Source organism: Perna viridis, chromosome 2, assembly GCF_037379345.1.
Source record: "Perna viridis isolate PV_CMFRI_1.1 ecotype Kerala chromosome 2, ASM3737934v1, whole genome shotgun sequence".
NCBI lineage: Eukaryota > Metazoa > Mollusca > Bivalvia > Mytilida > Mytilidae > Perna > Perna viridis.
In genome coordinates, this window is record NC_142446.1 from 23633489 (window position 1) to 23642498 (window position 9010).

The following is a 9010-nucleotide window of genomic DNA, read 5'->3' on the forward strand; positions in this document are numbered from 1 at the left end:
TTCATAAGCACATTTATTATCAAAAACATGAAAATATATTTGTAAAAGAAATATTCCTAGAAATATATACGAAATATATCTGCATACACATAAATGATAAATGTTTTAGTTCTTCATAAAAATAGACTTATAGAAACCTATAGTTTTGAAATACATGTTCCAAATTGTCCTTATGTAAGTTTGCAAAATATTAACATTATTTTTGGCTCTGTATTCACGCTTAACGATACAAATGTTCTGATACAAGTTAACTCCACGAACGCGTCTATTGATATTTTTGACTTAATACTTTAAGAAATTTAAGACGTTTCATTGTTGAAAAACGTCAAAGGTCCAGCTGGCGTCGATTTCACATAAAGTCGTAAGTGTGAAATTGATCGTAAATTATGTCGTCACAATGCAATTTTAGATTGTGACGTCATTACTTACAATCAACTTTACACTTACGACTTTTTTTAAATCGACGCCTACACAGTTTTGCGTCCCTCGCCATGTTAAACTAGATTGTAGATGGGCAATACAGGTTAACCCCAATTTTGCTGTCTATCTAAATATATTTATTTTGAAACTGGTTGCGAATAAAAGAGTAATCAAGAGAACCAAGGTTATAGCGGTAATCAAAAGAATGTAATCCAGGGACAAAGACCAGACATGGAAACCAGACATACACAACAAAGAACATAAAGTAACTAAAATCATACATACAAAGTAACGAAAGTAAATGAGCAACTCGGACTCCACTAAAAACTGGGAGCATGGACCAGGTGCACCGGTAGGGTAAGCGTCCTCTGCTTTTCTAGAAACACCAGCCGAGTTGCTCATAAAAAGTTATGTATAAAAGTATAAGAAAGTAAACAGGAGACACTTCAAACGTCTCATTTTGCCTAATTCTTGTATTTTCATCTATTGCACAATAAATGTATCATACTTCACATATGGATAAGTGTGAATGTATTGTATTTCTATTTTTTACCAAGAGATAGCTTTTGCCTGCTGCAAACTCGTTTTCACTTTTTGTTGAATAAAATATGGTCTAAATTACAAATATAATCTAATAAGATGCGTACATATTTCGAAGGATTAATGCAAAAACCGGTTACCAAAACACAAAGAATATAAAACTTTTAAGTAGCTTATTTTGATCATTTTCTGGGTTTGATTTAATAACCAACATACAGATGAAAATTAGAATAATAAATTTAAAGAGTAATATTTATCAATTCACTTAATTGTTCAATTTAAGCACAGACATATTGGATCTGCGGATAAAAAAATAACACTTTTTCCTAATCACACATATATCTAAATGTTAATAATATAGTACAATAATAATTATCTTCACGTCAAAACTTTATTTTCCTATCTTAATTCTACAATAGTCTAAGTAAAAAGAATAAGGAACAAAGCGCCAGTACTAAAGAAAATAATAACAATATAAGCATTGAAGAATACTCTATCCATTATTACTGACATTTTGTGCCATGTCAGGTCAGTCTTGCAGTCGTCATCTTCTTCAAAAGCTGGTTTCGGTGGAATTTTCACTGGAAGGGTATCTTGGTCGCTGTCAATCTTGGACTTCTTACAGCACTTCATACAAGCAAGGGCGAGAAGACAAGTGTTAGTGAGACGAATTAACCATTGCGGAATTTCCTCAGCATCCGGTTTGTGGTGTAAACTGAGTACTAATATAGTCAGGACAACGGAAACACCCCCAAGGGTCAGAATAAACACCAGATACAATGCTATCATCATAAAGAAAATATTTATAGAAATATGATAACAGAGACACTTTTTAACATTAAGTTTTGAAAGTGCTATTAAGTAAATGATCAATAACGTATCACGAGATTTCAATATTAATAACTGCAAAACTGTAAAACAGATCGGATTTTACACACATTATTGCTATATAGTCTATAGACAGCGGTGATCTAAAGACTTTTCCTGGTTGATAAATTTTCATATTGTATCATGGCATTTATTTTTGGTTCTGATAAGTCTAAAATTGCACATGAGGTTATGAGCCCCCCCACCAATAACAACCTAATATTGATGAAAACGCGGAATTCGAAAGTGACTGACTGCGATCTGATTTTTTTTTTCTGATAGATTTGTTGACCGTGTGATTATTAGTCGTATTTTTTTTATTTTTCGGTCAAAATCATGTGATACAGCTCTTATTGACTTTATATAACAAGTTTGCTATATCAATATAACAACGTGATAATTAAGCCATTTTTAGTAATGATGAATTGTGACCTAGAAAAATGCTAAATGTTAATGGTTTACCAGTAAAATCATCTTTTCAATATTATATACGAACAGAGCATATAACAAATTAAATAAAGGACCACTACAGAAACGAATCATGAATGACCAAATTAAGGTCACTCGATCGTACCGAGTACAATATTTGACTCATGTGCGGACAAGTTACGAATCCTCTTTAAAGCTTTTCGATCTTGATGGCCATAAATTGGTTATTCCGCTCTGTCCAGATTAAGTTTAACTGTGCTTGAAAAATCCATATTTTCCCTGCTATGTTATCTTTCTTCATAGTATTTTTCATATAATATTATTCAAAATGATAATTAACCAAATGTTTTATTTCACCGAAATTTAAATTTAAACGCGTCATTATTATAATAAAGGGTGGTATCGAGTTTGCTTGGTTTGACTTGGTTTTTTTATGGTTGTGTGATAAATGCAACTTTATTTCCAATGCATAGCCCACAATATTTTTTGTTTTGTGTAAAACGACTTGCCTTCATGGTAAAACAGTTACTTACATAGATAACAAGTACTGACAGAAGTACTTGGAATATTGTCTGATATCATGGTCAAGTAGACAGCGTAGGCCAACAGAACTGTCAGAGAAAACCCAATCTTCTCTCCAGATTCAACATCCAGTTTAAATACCATAGAAATTAAAATAGCCATGACACCAACTGGAACAAGCGTATTCAACACATGAAACATGGGACGACGAGCCAGGCTAAATTTGAATGACACTGTAGAAAAGGACGAACCGCCCCTCGACTTGTCGTTTGATTTTATTCCACTAACGCCAACAAGGTTCCACTCGCCGTTAGTAGAATACGAGTCCAAATCGATGGGTTCAGGATCAAGCAATAGCATGACTTCTGTCGATGTATAAGCCCACGAAGTTAGTTTGATAATGCATTCTTGTGTGTCCACTGGATAATATGTAGTGTCAGATTCACAGCTTACTTCATAGATACCTGTAGGATTCCAAATCACTTTCCCGTCGCTCGTTATTCGCATTGGTGATGTTTTGTCACTTATTATGCTTAAAGCTCGTATTCTGAAACGAATAACGCTTATTATAATGGCTTATTTAGAGAATCGGAACATTGATAACTTATTTCATCAAATAATGTTTTTTTCTGGGGCTTGCCAAAGATGTAACGTATTTTTCTGTAAGTGTGGAAAACATTTTACAGTCAATATTCGTGGTATAAGCTTAGATCGTCACAGCTAGATAGCAACACACCAAGGTGATCAGCTGATTAACAACAATGAGGATTGTTTTTTTCTCTAATTGTAAGGGATTTGTTTTTACCTTCTTGTACCACTGAACTTGCCACGGCATTGACTTATTTTAGAAACACGCAAGGCGCTTGACCAACCTGATTCATATTAAACTTTTACTTTAAGTATAAGATTTCATAAACACCATGAGCATTCTTGTGCAGAGAAATCATATTACATTTGTACTTGTAATATAGTCGGATTTTTTTTTTTTTTTTGTCTTTTGTATTTTTTGTGATTTTTTTTGTTTTGTTTTTGTTTTTGGTTTTTGTATAGTTTTGCTATTTTTGTTTTTATTTCTGTTATTTTTATTGAATACAAAATTTTTTTACTTTCTCTTCCTCTTAACTTTCTCTTGATTAAGATGTTTATGAATATACATTCTTTAATCATCCATCGAACACATGGAAACAACAAATTCTTATGCTTACGAATTTTCGACAATGATCGCTGGTCTCCAAGCGAACTCCTCAGTGCTAAACAGGAATTTTATATTTGAGTAATCTTGAGATGTTTTCAGTGGGTCTGACCACTCAAGCCTAAAATCGCTCCATTTCTATACCAAAAGAAATATTTCTTCATATATACATGTAAGGCTGGTCATTTCAGTTTTAGCAGTGAACTTAATGAAGTAATAACAAAACTTTAATAAATATTTTGTATTTTCCATAATTCCCTATTGTAAAGGCAATTTCCTGTTATACCTTACCGACTAGAACAGAAAAAAGGCTATATATTGAAAAAAGGCTATATATTACATAGATATAAAAAGTTTTACCTAATTAAAAAAAGGTTTCCCTCGGTATATCGCCTATCGTCAAACCACCACATTCCTATAACGCCATGATTTTCTTTGGTCCCGTTTTCCATGCATTAAAATTACCTCGTTATAATTCCACCCCTAAAATCACCATCCGCCACACCATTTCAATGTACACGAGTCCGTATTTCAAGTACTTTTCTCCCGTTAATTAATGTCAAAGCTAAGCTGTCATTTTTATATGATTTGATGATTGCCGTGTATACGTATTTATGTTATATATTTATTCTGCTTTTGAGTTACTCACGAGCATCAAGTACCCGGATACAGACAGGAGCTGTTCTTTTATATTCTATTAAGAGAAAAAAAACTATTTTGTATTTATGAATTTCAACTAAAAACTAAAACTAAAAATGATCAAGTGGTCAAATTTTTTTTCCAGGATCTAGCACGCAAAAATATATTAATATTACCAATGACTTTTTAAATAAACTTAAAGTATTGATAAAATCATACACAAACAAAAGATACATAGAAGAGTCAACTACTTGTTCAACAAAATGGTTGTCTGTACGGTTGATAAATATAGTGCCCACAGTGAAAAAGGTGGGGCAACAAAATACTGTGAAACTGTTTATTTTCGTTGTGTTATTAATCATATGTAGATTATCAAAAAATCTGAAGGTTTTTTAGATAATTTTAAATCTCAATCCATCGCTGTAAGTAAATGTGTTAAAAATTTCGACTTTTCTACGTTATACCATAACTAACCCCACAATAAACTGACACCCCGTCTAACAGAAACCATACAAAGCATTCGACTGCAAGAATGGTGATTCTTGTAAATTTGTTGTTTTAGGTTACGATTACCAATACAGAACAAAAAGACGGAAGAGGTTATACAGTATGCTAGAGTTTCTCATTGACAACAACTTTGCCACGTTTGGAGGGACACTCATTAGCAAATTATCTGAATTACGAGGGGCACTAATTGTGCATCCTCTCCGGACCAATTTATTTCTTTGTTTTTATGAATCGCAGTTGTTTTCAAAATCTTATGAAAGACACGTAAGAAGTTAAGGAAGCTAGATCATTTTACATATTGATTCATCTGATCTCTCAATTTATGATTCCTAAATTTGGAGAATGCTACGGTTGCTTCTGTTCATTCCACAATGCAGAATTAGAGATTGAAGAAATACATGCAGACACAGCTTCATCAGCATCATTTCCAGACCTGAACCTCAAATTCGACGACAGTAGTCATCTCGGAACAAAAATATATGGCAAGCGAGACGATTTATTATTTTTAATTTAATTTTCTATTGTATGTGCAGTAATATAACAGCTCCCATGGATATGATATTAATGTTTTTCAGTTGTTTGGATGTGCCAAGCTAGTAGCCACTATCCTGACCTCTAAATGCGCCATCGTTGCTTGAGAGACAGGCTTTTGGACCAAGGTTATACAAATGCGTCTCATACACTGCCTGAAAATGGTATATTTCCGATATCCCAATCTCTGTTTCTGACAAATATATCGACAAAAAAATTCAAATGCTAAACAATGAGACATTTCAAATACATCACAATCCAAATGTAATGCAAGAACGTGAAAACAAGAAACCAAGACGATCTACATACACAGTGTTTCGAACCAAATGAACTAGATTATATTTGAAAATTGAAGATAAGAAAAACAAAACATAACACACTCAAAATAAATAAATCACAAGCAATATGAACCGGAAATGACATCAGTTGCTCCGGAAGGGTAAGCATGTCCTGCTCCGCCAGCGGAAATCGTCATTTTGCTAGTGAGTATAACCCGTGATAGCCTAACAACAATAATGCAATAATGAAAGCGGGGGCGCTATAAAACTTGGTTTAACCCACCATATCCATCGGAAATGCTTGTACCAAGTCAGGATCATTGCGGTTATTTCGAACTTTTCGGTTTTTCCCTTGACATTGCAATTTGTTACACGTTCTTTACTCTTTCAATTTTCTTTTTTTTTTCTATTGCCTTAAGTTTATCAGTTCGGTAATTTTGTAATTATTACCCTTCCTAAAATTGAAGGACTTATAATAGCAGGTCACTAAGTCTTAGTTACGTGTTTTTGTTGCTGTGACTTTTATTTGATATTTGTCTTAGGCGTCGTGTGCATTTAAACTATGATAACAAGATGTAAATCGTGTGAGTGAACATTAAAACAATAGGTCACATCGGCAAATCCTAGACAAAATTTATCCTCTGCTTGTTTCACGGTCACTTTATCATTGACCATTTATATCATTCTTGCTTTTATTCTGTTAACTGTGTCTAAACTGTTAACTTATATGACTCCTTCATTCCGTCTTTTAAGTTTTTTTCTGCATTGATGATTACATCGGTTGAGACAACAAAATGAGTAGCTTTTTGCTTAGATTTTAACATTTCTGTAGTGGTTTTGACTTTTCTTCACTCCGAATGAGTGAAAGATTCGAGCAACATCCTCATCTGGAAAAATTCTGCATCCCTTTAATTTAGGATAAAACTTAATGGAAGTTGTCCATTTTGTAAAAACAGTTTGATTAGAAGGAAAAGCACAGCATAATTATTTTGGATACTAACCATATCATTGACTGTCAAAACAGTTATGCCAACTTCGACGACCACCTTCAATTTCGGTCGCTGGAGAACTTCATATCCGGTAAAAAGCTCAGCACGTAGAGCAGTTTCTAAATTCGGACTATATGAAGGGGCGCTTAGTACTGTTGTTGGAACTAAAACTGAGACAGTAGTATATTAAATAATTGTGATTGTAAGTGTTGGTTATTGCCTTGAGTTGATTTTTTTTTTTTTTTTTTGTTGTCTTTGAGACACACTCACAAGATCTATTCTCGTTATATTGGCAAAAATAATGACGTGAAATGAGGTTTTCTTAATTAAGAGTCATGCACATTTATGCATCATTGTACATATCTTTGTCATGCTTATTTTAGTTCTTGAATTGTAAAAACAAGTCAGCTTAGTTGATATAGCAAGTTAGCTAAGTTGATATAACAAGATAGCTAAGTTGATGTAACAAGTTAGCTAAGTTGATATAACAAGATAGCTAAGTTGATGTAACAAGTTAGCTAAGTTGATATAACAAGATAGCTAAGTTGATATAACAAGTTAGCTAAGTTGATATAACAAGTTAGTTAAGTTGTTATAACAAGATAAAAAAAGAGCTTCACATGGTACTAACGGGCTTCCGTACTTTTGATAATTTTAACGAATAAGTATTTTTTTTTATTTTCTCAATAAATTAAGTTTGATAAAGTACTAACTGAATAACAAGCGAAATTTTGAATCCAATAAATGTATATCACTATATTTAAAACGAATATAAATATACCAACTGATCTAAAAAAAAAAAAATAAAACAATTGTGAAATGGTTTTAGGTCAAATGTACCTTTCCCTAAAAATTTATCATTAAAAATACTTACCAAGTACTAAAGTGATGGTAAAAACAAATAAATTTCCAAAATATTCGTTTTCCTTCATTATGAAGTCTTCTTATACATTCTTTATTAGTTTAATTTTACTTATTTAATATTTTAAGCTGATTACTTGTATTATTAATGTTAATGCTGTAAACGTATTGTCTGTCTATAGATTATTTAATAGGAGAATTGTTCGTTATGATAATATTTTTATTATTCATATATCTTTGTATACATGTACGCTTGAAGAATGAATTGTTTCTCACTCATCGGTATTAGGCCAAAACAACTATAAGTTCTACTGACATCACATTCCTAGTCCACTGCTACATGTAATTATACTGTTAAAACATAGTTAAAAGCATCTTCAATGCATCTCAATTCCCAACAGCTTGGCCAGGTTAATCCTAGTGAGAATCAAATCAAGATGCAAAGGTAAAGAATTATAATTAATATGAAGAATCCTTTGACATCATTGGAACTCAATCTCTCGCATTGCTTCCGGTTTTCTGTTATGTAATCTTTAATTCGATTGGTTTGTACTGTGCTAACCTTTTGGATGAGTTTGGATCAAATACAGGACCAAACTTGAAATTATAAAATACATATATATATTTATGCTAGATATGACAAATCATACAGTCTTAACGTGTGTACTATTCAGATTATACCATGAAGTTGTATTTAAATTAGAATTTAAAAAGGTACAAAACCAAAGAAAGTGCCAAGCCAGTTACTTTAAGGCTAAGTTTTCCCAAGTCCAGTATTACTGTTTAAAATCTAATCAAATGACATTTGTACCACAAAAACTTAGAGGAGGCAATATAATCCCGTTTTTTTTTGTTTTGTTTTTTTTGTTTCTGTTTTTTGTTTGTTTTTGTTTTTTTTGTTTTTTTTTTCATGTGCTACTCCTTATATTTTCAGAGAGAAAAGTAATTTTAAAATACGGTTGTTTTCTTTTGTTCCATTCTTATTCATTTTACTCCAAATTAGACCATTAAAAACATTATCACTTATCCTGTGAGTTTTTCTTTGTGGTTTTCTTAATTCTACAAAAGCACCCATTTTTATAACGCGATGTTAGTTAGCGGCCTCTGTACCGAGGAAAAAAGGCTAACACTAGGCACACATTGTGTAATTTGTGTTTATATAGTAGTATTCGGAAAAGGTTTAACTCAGTTCGACAATTTAGCGACAGTATGTGTCGAATACATAGCAAAGTTTG

At 32.3% G+C, this 9010-nt stretch overlaps 1 protein-coding gene across 1 annotated transcript; it reads right to left on the minus strand.

Annotated features, from left to right (window-relative positions):
* Window positions 1-1380: 1380 nt before the first annotated feature.
* On the minus strand, window positions 1381-8589 carry LOC148624148 (neuronal acetylcholine receptor subunit beta-3-like). The gene is made up of 6 exons (XM_088571010.1): window positions 7789-8589; window positions 6927-7084; window positions 4620-4664; window positions 3984-4108; window positions 2790-3325; window positions 1381-1742 (listed from the first exon to the last, which is right to left on the minus strand). Exons 1-6 carry the CDS (start codon window positions 7844-7846, stop codon window positions 1381-1383), a joined length of 1284 nt encoding a protein of 427 aa, XP_088427136.1. The 5' UTR covers window positions 7847-8589.
* Window positions 8590-9010: the final 421 nt, after the last annotated feature.

Bases quoted from the DNA above. Each gene is read 5' to 3' on its own strand.
- LOC148624148 (XM_088571010.1), bottom strand. From the start codon at position 7,846: ATGAAGGAAAACGAATATTTTGGAAATTTATTTGTTTTTACCATCACT. The intron at 7,085-7,788 runs GTAAGTATTTTT...CTACTGTCTCAG, and splicing joins TACCATCACTTTAGTACTTG to TTTTAGTTCCAACAACAGTA. The intron at 4,109-4,619 runs GTGAGTAACTCA...CTTTTGGTATAG, and splicing joins TATCCGGGTACTTGATGCTC to AAATGGAGCGATTTTAGGCT.